Source organism: Bison bison, unplaced genomic scaffold (genome assembly GCF_000754665.1).
Source record: "Bison bison bison isolate TAMUID 2011002044 unplaced genomic scaffold, Bison_UMD1.0 scf7180017864034, whole genome shotgun sequence".
In the NCBI taxonomy this organism is placed as follows: domain Eukaryota; kingdom Metazoa; phylum Chordata; class Mammalia; order Artiodactyla; family Bovidae; genus Bison; species Bison bison.
In genome coordinates this window covers 5671578-5689419 of record NW_011494606.1, presented here as the reverse complement: position 1 = coordinate 5689419, position 17842 = coordinate 5671578, and the positions used below count along the sequence as shown (strand labels likewise).

Below are 17842 nucleotides of genomic sequence, written 5' to 3'. Positions count from 1 at the left end.
TTTGGAGGCAACAGACCCAAAAGCAGGATGGTCTGAGGAAGACATTCACCTCTGAGTGGTACTTGTCTTTGGTGTTACTGCAGTGAAGAACCCAGCTTCCTGATCAGATTTTTGAACAAATGTTTCTGCTCCCCCACCCCAGGTGTTTCATTTGAATCTAGAGACTGACCCCTTTTTCGGAGGGATTCGAAAGTCTTCAGAATTTTCAGGCTGCAGTACTTTTGAATAATAGTACCTTGTGTAGAGCAACAGTGTGAGATCTGAATTCCTTTTCTACAACTATTAACTCGCCACATGACCATTCTGTGCCTGCTTTCCTGCAAGGTGAGGTTGGTGGTAATGCCTTCTTACCTTTCTGGGTTTAGGTAATGAGCTCCATATGACCCTACAGGTCACCCCTGGGCCCGTTTTCAAGTTCTAAGTAGATCATAAGTAGGTTAAACTTTATTGTTGAAAGGAATCTTGGAGATCTTTTTTGCAGTCTTAATTTTGGCATAGATAATCTAGGACTAGAAGAAAACCTTAATAGAAGTTGACCTTGTCACACAGCAGGTTCTGCTTTGAATTACGAGTGTGACTTCTGAGTGAACATAGCCTGGAGACAGTGAGGCTCAGGGGAGAGGCCTTGGAACCAGCACACTTGAGTTTGAATCTTGACTCCGCCTCTATTTTCAGTGATCTTGTGCAAGTTTTTTCATATCCTTGAATCTGTAAAATGGGCACAGTAATCCCTACCCAGCAGAAAGGATTCATAGATACTTGGTGTGTGTAAACTGCTTTTTGATGATTAACTGGGCTCATGAGGAGGACCAGGACTAGATTCCTGTCCCAGGGTGCCTTATTTTCTATCAGGTGAGAAGGAGAGAAAATTCTCACCTCCCAAAGAACTTCCAGTGATGAGACTCTTCAGCTGTTCTTTATCCACACAGACTTAGAATAGAGACAACACCGGGCATACTTGCAATATCTGGGGATGTGCAGGAAGGAAAAGAATTATTTTCAGTGAAAGAGGAGGCTGCACAAGGTGCCTGGGAAACAACTGCCACAGTGCATCCTAATATAGACTCCTCCCAGCGTCTCCAGGCGGCCGTCTGCCTGGCAGGCACCACCGGGAAGCTCAGCTTTCATCTCCAAGAGTTTAAAGAGGATTTCCTGGGGAGCGTGTGTGCGTGTGTGTAGGAATAGGGAGGGGTAGTCACTGTCATACAGGGAAGGTATGGCTTCCCTTTCTTCCTGGGGCTCAAACCAGATGTTGAGGGTCAGTTCCAGGTAGGTCTTGGGTTCAGCTTCTCCTTCATGTTTCTTCTAGAGGTCTTCCTCAATGGGCCCTGGCCTCTGCTCATACTATGTCTTCTATTGGGATTGCCTTCTCCACCTTTAGTACATGTTGAAATCCTTGTTGCCGTTAAGTCGCTCGGTCATGTCCGACTCTTTGAGGACCCCATGGACTGCAGCATTCCAGGCCACCCTGTCCTTCACCATCTCCCAGAGTCTGCTCAAACTCATGTCCATCAAGTCAGTGATGTCATCCAACCTACTTATCCTCTGTTGTCCCCTTCTCCTGCCTTCAATCTTTCCCAGCATCAGGGTCTTTTCTAGTGAATCAGCTCTTTGTATCAGGTGGCCAAAGGATTGGGGTTTCAGCATCAGTCCTTCCAATGAATATTCAGGATTGATTTCCTTTAGGATTGACTGGTTTGATCTCCTTGCAGTCCAAGGGACTCGCAAGAGTCCTCTCCAACATCACAGAACGAAAGCATCAGTTCTTCAGCGCTCAGCCTTCTTTATGGCCCAACTCTCACATCCATACATGACTATTGGAAAAAAAACATAGCTTTGACTATATGGACCTTTGTTGGCAAAGTAATGTCTCTGCTTTTTAATATGCTGTTTAGGTTTGTCATAGATTTTCTTCCAAGGAGCGAAGATCTTTTAATTTCATGGCTGCAGTCACCATCTGCAGTGATATTGGAGCCCAAGAAAATAAAGTCTGTCACTGTTTCCATTGTTTCTCTGTCTATTTGCCATGAAGTGATGGGACCTGATGCCATGATCCTAGTTTTTTGAATGTTGAGTTTTAAGCCAGTTTTTTGACCCTACTCTTTCACTTTCATCAAAAGGCTCTTTAGTTCCTCTTCGCTTTCTGCCATAAGGATGGTGTCATCTGCATATCTGAGGCTATTGATATTTCTCCCAACAATCTTGATTCCAGCTTGTGCTTCATCCAGCCCAGCATTTTGCATGGTGTACTCTGCATATAAGTTAAATAAGCAGGGTGACAATACACAGCCTTGACATACTCCTTTCCCTATTTGGAACAAGTCTGTTGTTCCATGTCCAGTTCTAACTATTGCTTCTTGACCTGCATACAGATTTCTCAGGAGGCAGGTCAGGTGGTCTGGTATTCCCATCTCTTTAAGAATTTTCCACAGTTTGTTGTGATCCACACAGTCAAAGACTTTAGTGTAGTCAGTGAAGCAGAAGCATATGTTATTCTGGAATTCTCTTGTTTTTTCTATGATCCAGCGGATGTTAGCAATTTGATCTCTGGTTCCTCTGCCTTTTCTAAATCCAGCTTGAACATCTGGCAGTTCTCAGCTCATTACAGTTGAAGCCTGGCTTGGAGAATTTTGAGCATTACTTTACTAGCATGTGAGACGAGTTGCAATTATACAGTAGTTTGAACATTCTTTGGAACTGCCTTTCTTTGGGACTGGAATGAAAACTGGCCTTTTCCAGTCCTGTGGCCACTGCTGAGTTTTCCACACTTACTGGCATATTGAGTGCAGCTTTTTCACAGCATCATCTTTTAGGATTTGAAATAGCTCAACTGGAATTCCATCATTTCCACTAGCTTTGTAGTGATGCTTCCTAAGGCCCATTTGACTTTGCACTCCAGGATGTCTGGCTCTAGGTAAGTGATCATACCATCATGGTTATCTGAGTCGTGAAGATCTTTTTTGTAGAGTTCTTCTGTATATTCTTGTCACCTCTTCTTAATATCTTCTGCTTCTATTAGGTCCATACCATTTCTGTCCTTTATTGTGCCTATCTTTGCATGAAATGTTCTCTTGGTGTCTCTAATTTTCTTGAAGAGATCTCTAGTCTTTCCCATTCTATTGTTTTCCTCTATTTCTTTGCATTGATCACTGAGGAAGGCTTGACATCCTAATCTTGCTCAATTTGTAGGTCAGCTCTCCTGTAAATCCATCACAGACTTGTCTTCCACCCACTCCAGGTAGTGGTCATTGTCCAGAGCATGCACTACATATCCCATCACATGTCAGTTGTTTGGGTAACTCTGTCCAGTTGGACTGGACTTAAGGAAGTCTGGAACTGGGTCTTAGTCATCATTATCTCCAGCGCACATCCTGTTTCCTAGAGTCTGGTTTGGTACCGTTCTGTTGAATGACTCAAGCCTTGAGATAGCAGAGGGCAGAAGATACTCCTTTCCCAAGGTTGAGACTTGGCTAATCCTTGTGAGGTCTGACTTTGACTCAAATTTGTGATTGGCTGTTTTCAGTTTATAATATCTTGGTGCAAGAGGGTCACAGTGTCGGTGGTAATCATAGCATTTGTTCTGCGAGGCTCTGTGTGCTGCTTATTGTTTTTACATCTATTTATTTCTTTACTCAACCACAAGAGGCAGGTGCAGTGTGTTATCTCTACCAGGTAGATGAGGAAGCTGGTCCTGGTTAAGGGCCATGTGTGTGTCTCACAGGCAGCTAAGTGCCTTTTTAGTCAGTACGAAGCCTGGTGAAGAAACCGGCAGCGACATTCTGTGGTGTTCCCTGAGTCGAATGCCTGGCACAGAGGAAGGTGCAGGGAGTGTTTGGGGCCGGATGGATTGGGAAGCCTCTTTTGCATGCTGAGCTGAACACTTATCCCCAGCAAATGCTGGGCTCTTTGATGGATATGTGACACTGGTGGCACCTGTGGCTTTTCACACTCTCCCCCCACGCCTCTCCAGGGACTGGGATAGGACAGATGGCCACAGACATAGGATTGTCAGCTTTGCATCCTCTCTGCAGATCGCATTGGGGAAGAGTTAAGTTTGTGCAGTAATATAATTTCGGTAACATGGTTTCATACTGCTAAGTTCTCTAACATCCTGGATAAATCACACTTCAGCAGAATTCATTTGGGAAAGGGTTTAATTTCACTGTAGGTGGCTGTGATTCCCACCCTCCAGCCCTCCCGCCCCCTGATAAATCTAGGCTGATAAGGTGAATGCAGCACCAAGCCAGGCTATTTCTGGACCCAGGATAGCGTCAGGTTATATTAATCATCCTTTTCACCTCCAGCACCTCTCGTTCTTTCTCCTCCAAGCACAGCCACCTGTCTGTCCTTATGTATTAGATGTGGAAAAGATTTTGAGAGTTCAGTCTCCTGGATGTATCATGAAGAGACTGAGGTCCAGAGAGGCTAGGAAGCTTACTTGGTGTGGTACAGCTGGTGAAGACCTGAAACGAGATCGGAGGCCTCTGCTTTTTAGAGCGGGGCTGGGTTCTGCCCTGTCCCAAAGCCTGCCCTTCGATCTGTCTTACAAGTAGGTCAGAGTCTATATGTTCAGTTTAAAATCAGGGAAAATGACCAGTTGCTCGTTGTTAAAGGCCTCCGGCGCAGAGTGAGTTCATTTCCTGTGAACCCTCACAGTTGTTCTTGACATTTCTTTGGTAACGGCCACTGAAATCTTGACAGATTTCTGTAGAGTTAGCTGCTAATAGGATTCAACTTTCTGGGAAAAAAGAAAAAGAGGGAAGTATATGTGGAGGGAGAGAAAAAACTATTGTTAATTTGGCTCTAGAAGTCATTCAACTTTGGTGTTTCAAATATGGCAGACAGACACAGAATCCAAGTCAGGTGTTTAGACTGCTGAAGATTAGTGAAATGTAATGGTAGGTGCAAGTCTGGCGTGTGAAAAGAAATAATGCTTTTCGTTTGTGGTGGAAGCTTCCATGTTCTACATTCTCCTACTAGGGGACTTGCGGATGCTTGGGAGCTCAGCAGTTAGTACGTTGTCAGCTGGTCTCTGGTCGCCCCTCGTTAGGGGTGGGCCTGTTCCTTGTCTGAGGGGGAACCGTTGGGAGGGACTCAGGTGCCTGGCCAGCCGAAGGGGCCCGTCGAGCTACACTGGGTGGTGTACGAGGCAGGACGTCCCTCTGTAACAGCAGATGATAGTTCGCGGCGTAGGTTTCACATGTAGTAGGTGGTCAGTGTTGATTCATTTCTTAATTAAAAATGTCTGTATTTTTCTGTTCTTTCTTTACTAAGAGGAGCTCAAGTCTCTTTAATTAAGGGAAAAAAAGGAGCTAATGATGCCCTGCTCCACTTTCAACACCATGACTAGCTCCCCCCATAGATACAAACTCTGCTCTGACTCCTAGTGGGTGCTCTTGTTTGGTGGTGTAGGAGTGATCTCTGGAGGCAGACAGCTGAGTTTGCAGTCCTGGCTCCACTCCTGCACCCCTGTGTCGATTGGGCTCGTTGCTTAACCTCTCATCCAAGTTTGTTGCCAGTGTTTGGGAGCCTACCTCTCCTGGAAGTTTGATGTCAGAAATTATCTTGACCATGAACCTTTGCATGGTCTTCCTTGGAAAAGCTCCAGTGGAACTGTCTATGAACTACTCAGGAGACAGACCTCTTGGCGGGGCGGGGGAATGTGGTGATCTTCACACGCATGTGTTGTGTTTCACCGCCTGCCCTGTGAACTTCTGGAGATCAGGACTTCAGTCTCGATGCCCCATCTTTAGCCCAGGCCCGACGTATAGTAGACAGTCTCTAAACATGAAATGCGTGCGTGAATGTCAGTGTTAGCTTACCAAGGTCATGTGGGACGGGAGGTTGGCTTCAGTGGGTTTTCTCTGATATCAAATGCACTGTTATGTGCATTGAGATTCTTGATACTGATGCTTGGATCATTTCTACTCTTTGTTCTTTTTTTTACTACTAAACAAAGCTGGGCTAGTTGGAGCCCCCAGATAGGGCCAAGAGATATGGCCCCTGCCTGACTCTGTGGTAGGTAAAGTGCTTAGTCCCAAACCAGTATGAAGAAAAGTTGGAAGTATTAATTATCTGATCAAGTAGAGTCTAGTTACTAGACTGTAAATGATAGATAATGGGCAGGGATGCCATAAATATCTTTGGGCCTGAGGGCCTGAGGAGTTAAAACTCCTCTCAGAATAGCCCAGGCAGCTCCTAGGAAGTAGCTTCTGAGGCAGGATGTGGCAAACCAGTGAGTAAATGAGAGCCTTTCTCCTTTGGAAGAAAAGGAAGTGGGTGGGGAGAAGTGAAGAGGAAGAGCCTGTGGACAAACCTTTTTTATCTGCTGCAGTAAGAGCATGCTTCTCTTTTGAATGCCAGGCAGAAACTGCAGAATTTTAACCCAAAGCGATCAAGGTCCAAAGAATGCTTCATAAGGCTGGTTTTGCTGTCTTGTTTTTCTCTACATCTAATAACTCAAGTTTAATATGCAGTGGAGTACTGTCTTAGTAGATTTTGTTTTGTAATCTTGGTCATTCATTCTCAAAATTCTCCAAGGGAGGCTTCAACACTACATGAACCAAGAACTTCCAGATGTTCAAGCTGGATTTAGAAAAGGCAGAGGAACCAGAGGTCAAATATCTGTTGGATAATCGAAAAAGCAAGAGAGTTCCAGAAAAACATCTGCTTTATTGACTGTGCTAAAGCCTTTGACTGTATGGATCACGAAAAACTGTGGAAAATTCTTAAACAGATGGGAATGCCAGACCACCTTACCTGCCTCCTGAGAAATCTGTATGCAGGTCAAGAAGCAATAGTTAGAACCGGACATGGAACAACAGACTGGTTCCAAATTGGGAAGGGAGTACATCAAGGTTGTATAATGTTACCCTGCTTATTTAACATATATGCAGAGTACATCATGTAAAATTCCATGTTGGATGAAACACAAGCTGGAATCAAGATTGTTGGGAGAAATATCAGTAACCTCAGATATGCAGATGACACCACTCATGGCAGAAAGCAAAGAGAAAGCCTCTTGATGAAAGTGAAAGAGCAGAGTGAAAAAGCTGGCTTAAAACTCAACATTCAAAAAACTAAGATCATGGCATCAGGTCCCATCACTTCAAGGCAAATAGATGGGGAAGCAATGGAAATAGTGACAGACTTTATTTTCTCAGACTCTGAAATCACTGCAGATGGTGACTGCAGCCATGAAATTAAAGGATGTTTGCTCCCTGGGATAAAAGCTATGACAAACCTAGACAGCATATTAAAAAGGAGAGATATTACTTTGCCAACAGATGTCTGTCTAGTCAAAGCTATGGTTTTTCCAGTAATCATGTATGGATGTGAGAGTTGGACCATAAAGAAAGCTGAGTGCTGAAGAATTGATGCTGTTGAACTGTGGTGTTGGAGAGGACTCTTGAGAGTCCCTTGGACTGCAAGGAGACCAAACCAGTCAATCCTAAAGGAGATCGGTCCTGAATATTCATTGGAAAGACTGATGCTGAAGTTGAAACTCCAATACTTTGGCCACTTGATGCGAAGAAGTGACTCATTAGAAAAGACCCTGATGCTGGGAAAGATTGAAGGCAGGAGGAGAAGGGGACAACAGAGGATGAGATGGTTGGATGGCATCTCTGTCTTGATGGACATGAGTTTGAGCATTCTCCGGGAGATGAAGGACAGGGAGGCCTGGCGTGCTGCAGTCCATGGGGTTGCAAAGAGTCGGACACGACTAGCTACTGAACTGACTGAATGTGCTGTCTAGGTAGATTTTGTTTTCTAATTTTGGTCATTCATGTATTCTTTAATGCTCTTTGAGGATTCACAATTAATGTGAGGTGTCACCCACAATCACACTCTTTTTGTAAGCAAGAATAAGTTAGAGGAAAGGTATTCTTGTTTATTTTAGAAAAGCATCTCTTTTAATGTGGCCAGCTGTTTGTTTCAGAGCACATTCACACTATGTTCATAACAGTCTTTGGTAACACAGGACAAGAGTATGCTTCCATTTAATACATGTGAGAGAGCTTGTTCAAGGTTAGATGATCAGTTACCAGCAGAGTTGATGGAGGCTGTAGACCTCTTGATTTCAAATTCAGGGTTATTTCCACAATTTTAGTGTCTTTTGTTAAGATTGTGGTTATACATTGGAGGTAAAGTATTGACAGAGGGTGCAATTCTGCAAATAAAAAAGCCCTCAGGCATTCAGTAATGCATATATGAAATGAGATAGCCAAACTGAATTTGGTGAGCTTCAAGCATAGCTGGAAAAGCAACCATCATTTATTAATGTATTGCATAGATAGCAATAATATGAATCAGTGTTGGGTTTAGGAATTGACTCCAGGACTGTGGTTTGACAGGAGAGAAACGCTTCTGTCCTTAAAATGAGCTGGTATGCACAATGGACTCGATTTGACGGTACTATCAAAGGCTTCTTTGAGCCAGTCTTTGGAACAGATAATGAGAGTTAATTATCTAAAAGAGAATTCCCCAGTGGGTTTCCAAGGAATTGGAAAGTTGAACTCAGCTGTTTTTAGACTTCAGGTTTCTACATCCTCTCAAGGAAACCAGTGTCTTCTGAGTTGTGCAGTTCTTGACTCTATTTCTGTTATGATTGCAAACTAGAATTTCTTTTAGGTTGATGTATAGTTGACTTACAATATTGTGTTAGTTTGAAGTATACAGTGCGGTGACTTGGTTTTTTGGCAATTATATTCCATTATAAGTTTTTACAAGATATTGGGTATAATTTCTTGTCCTATATATACTAAGTCCTGTTGCTTTTCTATTTTATGTATTTCTGTTCATCTCTCCTAATTTGTCCCCCTCGCTCTGTATCTGTGAATCAGTTTCTGTTTTGTATGTAGATTCATTTGTATAAATTTTTAGATTCCACATATAAGTGGTATATAATATTTGTCTTCCTCTGGTCTGGTTTGTTTCACTAAGAATTATGTTCTCTGGGGCCGTCCGCCTCGCTGCGCATGGCAGTGCTTCATTCTGTTTTACGGTGCAGTGATCGTCCACTGTGTACGCGTACCACGTGTTCTCAAGCCAGTCGCCTGTTGCTGGGCCCTTGTCTTGGCTATTATGAATAGTGCTGCTATGAACATTGAACTGCGGGTATCTTTTCAAATTAGAGTTTTCTTTTTCCCAGATGTATACCCAGAAGTGGAATTGCTGGACCATAAGGTAGCTTTGTTTTTTGTTTTTAAGGAACCTCCATACTGTTTTCCATAGTGGCTGCACCGGTTTCTGTTCCCGCCCGCGGTGTAGTAGGGTTCCCTTTTCTCCACAGCCTCTCCAGCGTTTATTATTTAGAGACTTCTGTTCATAGCTACTCTGACCAGTGTGAGGTGATGTCTCATTGTGGTTTTGATCTGCATTTCAACTGTTGGCGATATTGAGCATCTCTCATGTGCCTTTTGGCTATTTCTGCGTCTTCTTTCAGGAAATGTCTGTTTAGGTCTTTTGCCTGTTTTTTGATTGGGTTGTTTGTTTTTTTGATGTTGAGTCATATGAGATGTTTGTATATTTTATATATTAACCCCTTGTCGATCGTTTCATCAAACTAGAATTCTTTACTTCTTTAAATGTCTGCTTTGCATGAGTGCATTATTGGTGATTTGACCCCAAAAGTGCATACTTAAATTGCATTCTGGTCAAATTGTGATATCTTGAATGTATCTTAAATATTTTGAGAAACACTTGCATATACGCAGAAGGCGTGCAACGTGAGAGGCATGATGTGAAGGATATTGCGGCTTGTCTAATGGAGAATCCAGTGTCCTTCCAGGAAACTGAAGATACTCAGAAGTTGCTCCCCAATTGCTGTTAACAACCCTCTAAAAGTGAACATTTTCATTTGATACAAATATACAAATTTAAGATAAGCGTACAGTTCAGAATGGCCTATCATTTTCAGATTGCCTATGTGCCAGAAAATATACAGTCAATAAAAAAATACCAGAGAGGTGGGGGACAAAAGGCTCTCTGGAGCTGTACAGCAAAAATGAGCATTGCTTCACCAGGTAGTGGATCTGCGGAGAAAGTGGAGTCTTTAGAAACCAGGATCGCTGAATGACAGCAGGTCACAAATCTGGTGATGGAAGGTAAGACGTATAATATAGAACCAATGTATGCTGAAAAAAAAAAATGTTTAAGTAGTAAAATAAGTATTCTGATGGCATTTTTAGAAACTAAGATGCCAGGCTGCTGTTTATTGCTAAACCATAAACAACATCCTCAGGCATTTTAGGCTGGTGTGCTAGGGCCATATCTTAAAAATTTTTTAACTTAGAGTTTTTATGTTTTATTGAAATATAATTGACCTATAACATTGCATAAGTTTAAGGTATACATTGTACTGATTTGATATGTATTGCAGTATGATTGCCACCATAGCATTAGTGAATACCTCTGTCTTGTCACATAATTATCGTTTCTTTTTGTGTGTATGTGTGGTGAGAACATTTAAGATCTAGTCTCTTAGCAACTTTGAAATATATAATATAGTATTGTTGACTAGAATCACTGTACTGAGCATTAGACATGCAGAACCTGTTTGTCTTCTAACCCCAAGTCTGTAGCCTTTGGCCGGCGTCTCCCCATTTCCTCCCAGACCTAGTCCCTTAGCGTGATGTGCTGTCTCCTTCACAGTCTCGCCCCAGCGCAGCCTCCAGTTTCGTCTGGGCTCTCTCCTGGGAGCGCCTGCTCTCTCATCACTTGGGACGGCTTGTAACTTTCAGCGCTCTTCTGTTCATGCTGATGCCCGAGCCTGCATGGAGTGCTTTTCCCTCTGCTGCAGAAACTGATACCCTTCAGTTCTGTCTTCAGTGGGCATTACACTTTCTGACTTTTGCTTTCCCTTCCTCATCTTAGATGGAGTTGTCTTTTTTCTGTTCCCATGTCCCACTGTGCCCACCTCAGTTTCAGCATTATGGTCTCCTTTACCCTGCAGTCGTTGATGTACTTGTTAGTACCCTTCCCAGTGTTTGGCTTGCACTGTGATATCTGTCTGTCTCCCTGTTTACACACACACACACACACAGCCTGGTGAGGCAGGACATTGTCTTCCACCACTGTACCTCCCTAACCTCTAGCATAGATAGTGCCTATCACACCATGGATGCTCCATAATGAATCTGTGTTGCATTTTCACGGCTATAGACAGCACAGCTGTAACCTAGATATCTACTCCCATTCCTTACACCCTGCCCTCCTCTAGATTGGGCAGTCCTGGAGATTTAGATTCTCTTGGTCACTTCTCTTTCTTTGGGACTCACATTTCCCTTCTGCGTTTTTTCTCTTCTCTTTGCTCTGTGCTGAACCAACTTGGAATTTGGCCCTCTTTCCTTTGTTTCCATCAAACAACAGTAAGAACAAAATATACACAAGGCTGTTTGTGTGCATGGCAGAGTAGACTGAAGGTCTGGGGTGGGGAGAATGTCTTGTAGCAATAAAGACAACATAAACTTTGGTGGTCTTAGGTTTAGATGACCTCTGCCACTCTGCCATGTTGTATCCTTTTCTTCATCTTTTGCTGCTTCACAGCCACTCCCCATAGAAGTCTCTCCCATTTTATTCTGCGATATAATCCATCTCTCCAGCTCCACCCCTGTGTGCTGCCCAGGCCTGCTTCTGCCTATGCCAGAGCTCAGGAGCAGCCCCTTCTCAACTATGGGCCAGGCTTCCGGGCCTCAGGTATCCTCCACTCTGAGGGAATTTGTTACGAGCACACTTATTTCCTCACCCTTCACCTTCTTTGAGAAGACAGAAACGAACACTGTCAGTTTGGGTTTTCATTAAATTTCATTCTCTCTGGTCTATGATGTTACTTCTACCAGCTAGGTTTTGACTCTGCCAGACCAGTCACTCTTAAGTGGAGAGCCTGACTAATAGTTTAGGAACTTGAGTGCCTCCGTAAGCACGTGTATGGCCTTCTAGCCCTGGTCCTGAGATCAGGCTTCCCTGAGATTGCTAGAGGGGCCCAGGCAGTGAGATTTCCCCCAGAGGTGGTATGTGCTCAAAGGTGAGGTTTGCCGACCTCTCTTGTCTGTACTTTGAGCAAGGAGAAGGATGTTGCTGTAACAAACATGTTGTTTGTGTATTTAAGGGGAGAAATGGGTCTGGAGAAATGAAAATTTCTCAACGTGATCTAGAATTGGAGATGTGTTTTGAGTGCTGTGTTTTGTTTTGTTTTTTTTTTTTTTGACTACATCTTCCTGCTTCTGGGCACTAGCTATTGATTTTTTTTTGCCCTGGGGACTCAGCTGTCCTCACCATTTTGGGTTATGAGGTCTAAGGTTGTGGTTGGATCCTTTCTCCTTAAAGAGCAACCTGCACCTGTCGTTCACAGAACACCCTGGGCCATTATTATGCAGGGAGTTGCTAAAATGTCTTTCTCTAGAGCAGGGAATTGTTTAGTCGCTAAGTCTTGTCTGACTCCTTTGCGACCTCATGGACTGTAGTCTGTCAGGCTCGCCAGTGGGTGGGATCACATGCAGCATTGTATTAAGGCCGCTTTCACCGATTTGTCCTTTCCAGAACAGTCCCATTCCGCGGCTGCCTTTGTTTTTCTGATGGTGACCACCGGTTTATTGGATTTTCTACCTAGGTCAGCCTTGGTGCTTTCTTTCATCACTTTCTGCCCCTTCCCTGCCGCCCTCTCAGGGCCGCCAGAACGTTTACTGCTCACCCCATGTGGACACCCGGTCAGCGTCCTATCTCTTCCCTTCCCTCCCCAACCAAATTGTGTGTCAGCCTCGGATGTTCCTCTGAGAGAAGTTTCTTTTGGGGTAGATGTAATTTGCTGCCCTCTCAGGGATTTTACCTCTTAGCCAAACACACTTCTTACTTCAAAGTCACTAATGGGTAAATACCTGGTGTTAGGGATGAGCTAAGTTAGAGATTTGTTTGAAGGACATGAGCTCTTTAGCTGGTGTGGGGGAAAGATCAAACTTTGGAATTCCAACCCTAGCTTTGGTTAAGTCACTTAACTACTTCTGGCCTCCATTTCCATGTCTGTAAAACAGGAACAACATACCCATTTTTAAATGTTGTTGTGAGGATTAGGTGAGTTAATGAGTATACCATGACTAGCATTTAGGAGCTCATCTCTTAACTGCATCTAAATGTTCGTTCTTTGTCAGACTCTTACATCCCTCTTTTGTCCCTATTAAGTAAAGGTGATGCATACCTTTTTGTCCTCTGTCTTCTGATCTTTTTTCCTCTCCCTCCAAACTCAATCACTTTTTTCTTTCCTTTTGGTACCACTACAGAAGACTGGTCCTTCAGAAATTAACTCAGGTGTGGCTAATATGAACACATTTTGTCCACTGGGGCAGAAGGAACCATAGGCTGTCAGTTCTTTCAAGCAACAATTTGACACGCCCTGTCTGATTCAGGATGTTGTTCAGTATTTAAGAAGAGTGTGAGTGGGTGATCCTGTCACTCCAGAGGTTCCTCTGTGTGTGTGTGTGTGTGTGTGTGTGTTTCAGCATGCCTGTCTGCAGAAACATGCCATGGGAAGGTTCTTTATATGATTTCAGAAGGCAGTTTGATTCCAAGGATGAAGTTGGGTTGTTTTTTTGAAGGATAGGAATATGTGATGATTATTTATTTCTTTTACTCAAACTCATTCTCTTGACTTTTAAAAATATTTGCTTATTGGCTTGGAAGCTATTTGATTTAAAGTGAAATTAGTGACAAACATCTGTCCCGACTCTCATTTTCTGATTTTTTTACTTTTAAACTTTATTCTCCCAGTGTTCTTTGCTCTTAATGTTCTTACTCCCAGTTCTGTACCACAGTCTATATTGTAGACCCTGTTGGAACGCCCTTTCTCCTTTTTTGCTATCTAAATTTTATATGTTCTTCTAGAATCCTACAAAAATCATCTTGATTGCTCAGCATATTCCGAACTGCAGAGCCGTCTGTGTCCTAGGCTCTTTGTGAGGCTTAGGGAACCTGAAGGATCGTCTTTGCTCTGAAGTCTTTGGGAGTGGTGGTGAAGCGGGTAAAGGCAGTAAAGGTGGTGTTTAACAACGTTGTGCACTTTTCTACGCTATTACTTATTGCATGAAAACGGGAAAACGCAGGGATTTCATCAGTACAGTGGGGCTGCCAGTGGCAGTTGTGCCATGGTGGCAGGAATTTAGGTACTTACCCACGTTTAGCAGAATACCTGGCACACAGCAGGTATGCAATAAATCAGTGGTAGGCACTGTCAGATCACACATTATTCTTTTAACCAACAATTACTGACAATACCATAGCAATAGGAAATATTTGTTTATCACTTTTGGTGATTCCAGTACTTTTTATATTGCACTTTCACTTAATCTGTGAAATCACCTTTTATTTACCATCACATCATTGTCTTAATTTGCCCTTCTTTGTCTGTATTCCTTTCACTATTCACCGAGGGCCTTGTAGTGTCAAATGGCGTGCATTCTTACCGAAGACCTGGGGAGATGAAACAAACCTATAATATGACATCAGAGATCAACAGGCTTATTGGCAAACTGGACAGAACTGAGGAAAGAATCAGTGACCTAAAAGAAGGGTTCATAAAAACTATCCAAGCTGAAACACAAAGAGGGAAAAAAAGAATAAAAGGAAATCAGAACGGAGCTTTCAAGGCAGATTAATCTGATTATCAAGAGATACTGAGATTGAGAAAGAGAGAGGAGACAGAACTGACTGGAACTTTTAGAGGAATTCACTTTTGTGATTGTGGAAGCCTGTTAAGGCCAAAAGCTTCAGGGTAGGCTGGCAGGCTGGAGACCCATGAAAGAGTTGCACTATAAGTCCAAAGGCAGTCCGCTGGAAGAATTCTTCTACTGCTGGTAAGGCCCGTTCACATTATGGAAGGTAATCTGCTTTACTAAAAGTTTACCAATTTAAATGTTCATCTCATTTCCCCCCCAACACCCCAGAAACCCAGAAACATCCAGAATAATGTTTGATGAAATACATTGGCACTGAGACCCAGCAATGCTGACACATGGAATTAACCATCATATGTCCCTTCCTAGTCACTACCCTCCCCCACCAAAGGGTAATCACTTTTTAACTTTGTTTTTGTTTTTGGATTTTTAAGAAATTGAAGTATAGTTGATTTACAGTGTTAATGTTAATTTTTTCTATACAGCAAAGTGATTCAATTATATATATCTTCTTTTTCATATTCTTTTCAACTGTGGTTTATCACAAGATATTGAATATAGTTCCCTGTGCTACACAGTAGGGCCTTGTTGTTTATCCTACTGTTGTTTATAATATTCTGTATTATAGTTTGCATCACTGTTTATAATAGTGTAGTTTAGTTTTGAATTCTATATAGATGGAATGACATAGTGTGTATTCTTTTGTATCTGGTCTCTTTCACAGAGCCTGTATACGTACTCCTAGAATTTTACTCCCCCATTAGTTAACCAGCCCTTCCCAGAGCGCCTGCAGGATGGAGGTGGGGGGCTATAAGCTTCTCCCCACCATGTTGTCCGGGGCTGGCCATGGTCGGCACACATGGGTGGGCTGCGCTAACACAGGTGGGCTAGTCCAGGTTGGAGTCTGGAGGTTGTGAGCTGTGCCTTTGGCCCCTTGGCCTTCCTCATCCAGGCCCCTTTTCCTCTCTCCTTGCCTTTGTAGCCCCCTGCATCTCCTGCTGTCTGTGGTTTGGCCATGTAGAGACCCTTGGTGCCAGCTCTACCCCTTTCCCCTCACCTCCCTGGTTGAAGCTCCTCAGCCCCTCAGTCCAGATACGCCCTCTGCCTTATTCTGCACCTCCTCAGCTGGCTATCATGTTGATAGACTTCCTTTGAGACATCTAGACCACTCTCTCCAACCTACTCCCCATATCCTTTTTTTTTTTTAGTGGGTGTGGAAATCAAGGATACCAGAAAAGGAGGCAGCTCCCAAGACCTCTCGGATGGGGAGTGCATAGGATGTAGGTCAGGGGCGCATCCTTAGTCTCTGGGGGTTGTTCCCTTTCTGCCTTTCTTTCCTCCGGCCCTACTGGCCGAATTCCTCAGGAGGAGAAGTTCATCACTCCCTGGGCTCTCTGGTGAGGAGACCCACGTGCACCGGGGCTCCCCCTCCCCTCCCAGCACAGTGAGTGGGGGTCACCCCCTGCTCTTCCCTCTGTGCTTCCTCCTGGTGGGGGTGGGGCCTGCCACCTGCCGCCGCCGTGCTCAGGTTGGTGACAGACAACGGGCCGGTGTTTGGCGTGCATTTGTGGCTCATTTCTGTTTGGTGTGTGTCAGTCTGATGACCCCATTCCTTGGTCTGGACATTGCCTCCCTCCACCTTTCAGGTCAGCTTCCCGTTGTAATGACCATCAAAGTTGAAGGTGGCAATGTTTTAGGAGTTGGGAGACCTGCCGCCCGTAAGCTGTGGGACCTCGCCCTCTGTGCACCTCCGTCTCCTCACTTGTGGAATGGGTTGCATAAGGTGGTCTTTCAGGTCTCTCCATGTGCTGCCTTGTGTGCTGCTGCTTGATGTGAACATCGAGCCAGGAATGAAAGGTTCCAGCTGTGGCCGTGTCATGAGGCTTAGCAGATGGGTGAGTTGAGAGGGAAGGAGATGTTCTGTAGGCTCATCCCCACCCACTTCATTGTGCCTCCCTGGTGTTTTCAGAACATGAATGACAACCCATGTTTTTCTCCAAGTCCCTTGTTTTTCTTCTGTGTTCCCATTTCAAGCCTGTGCTCGTGTGTCTGGATGAACTCGTGTTTACTGACAGCCCTGGTGCAGAGTTCATGTTGCAGTGTGTTGTTCCCTTTCTGCCGTAGGCAGTGTGCGTGCTGGGGGTCGGAGCTATCGCAGCTGCTCCCTGAAGAGGGCCGGGTGTGTCAGAGATGGAACCTGCTAGGCTCCAGGTTCTTTTCTTAATCCCTAGTCCTGATATTGCTGATTTCAGTGAAAACCAAAGATTGTGAGAGAGGCTAGTTCTCATCCTCTGAGTGTTGGAGATTTGTCGGGTGGCTGGAGGTGAGGGGCCCCTCTCTTCCTATTTCCTCTGTGTGAAGCATTTCATCTTGGGAGGGCACAGATGAGCCTGTTGAACATTATCTGTTCCCTGTGTGAGAGGAAGCAGTACTGAATGCTGATATCTTACTGATTGATTTCTCTTTAATGAGTCGTGAAAGTCGTTTTGTGGCCAGGACTTTCCTTTCACCTTCAGATACAATCTTTTGTCTTTCATTCTCTGAAATAGTTTTTAAAACACTTTTAGAGGCTTTTTAATAATTTTTAAATTACAGGAAATTAAATTACAGGAAGGACAAAAGACAGTAGTTTTTGGAGCCTGCTGTTGATGCTGTGGCTTCTCCTTATCCTCCAACCCACTCCCACCTGCCCCAACATTTGTGTTGAAATGTGTCAAAATGCCTGTATTTTGTCCCATTAGTTTTCTGTTTTGATCCTGTCCTGGTGAAGTAAGCATCTTCACACTCTGTTTTATAGGAGAGAAAACAGACTGTCAAGTTAAATGACTTGTTCATGGTCACCCAGCTAGTTGATGCCCAGTTCGGGATAAGCATCCAGGGTTTCTGATTACTGTGACTCATTAATTTGGTGACACCGGTCCACCCCCAGTCGTCAGGAAAGTCTTGCCACCGTAGCTTGTAGTTTTTGCCATGTCTCCTCGCTCCGTGGCTCCACCCTCTGAAAGCACAAATCAGAAGCTGGGTCCTTAGCTGATGGAGTAGGCGGAAGGACCGTGAAGCACAGGAGGGAGGGCAGGGAGGAAGGTGGCACAAAGCCCAGATTTAGTTTTTCTTCCTCAAAATGGGAGAATTCCTTATTTCTGCAGAGTCAGAAAATGAGCAGAGTCAGCGTCCCTCCA

The 17842-nt window shown here is 44.0% G+C and overlaps 1 protein-coding gene across 3 annotated transcripts in view; it reads left to right on the top strand.

Annotated features, from left to right (window-relative positions):
* Positions 1-17842, top strand: part of MAP2K1 (mitogen-activated protein kinase kinase 1) — a 75312-nt gene that overhangs the window by 16036 nt on the left and 41434 nt on the right. The window contains exon 1 of one of the 3 annotated variants that reach the window (XM_010834537.1): positions 9683-10106. The exons of the other annotated variants lie outside the window; for them this stretch is intronic. Coding sequence (XP_010832839.1) covers positions 10075-10106 — 32 coding nt within the window. The 5' untranslated portion in view covers positions 9683-10074. Of the gene's footprint in view, positions 1-9682; positions 10107-17842 lie in introns of those variants that run through there. 3 annotated transcript variants of the gene reach the window in all.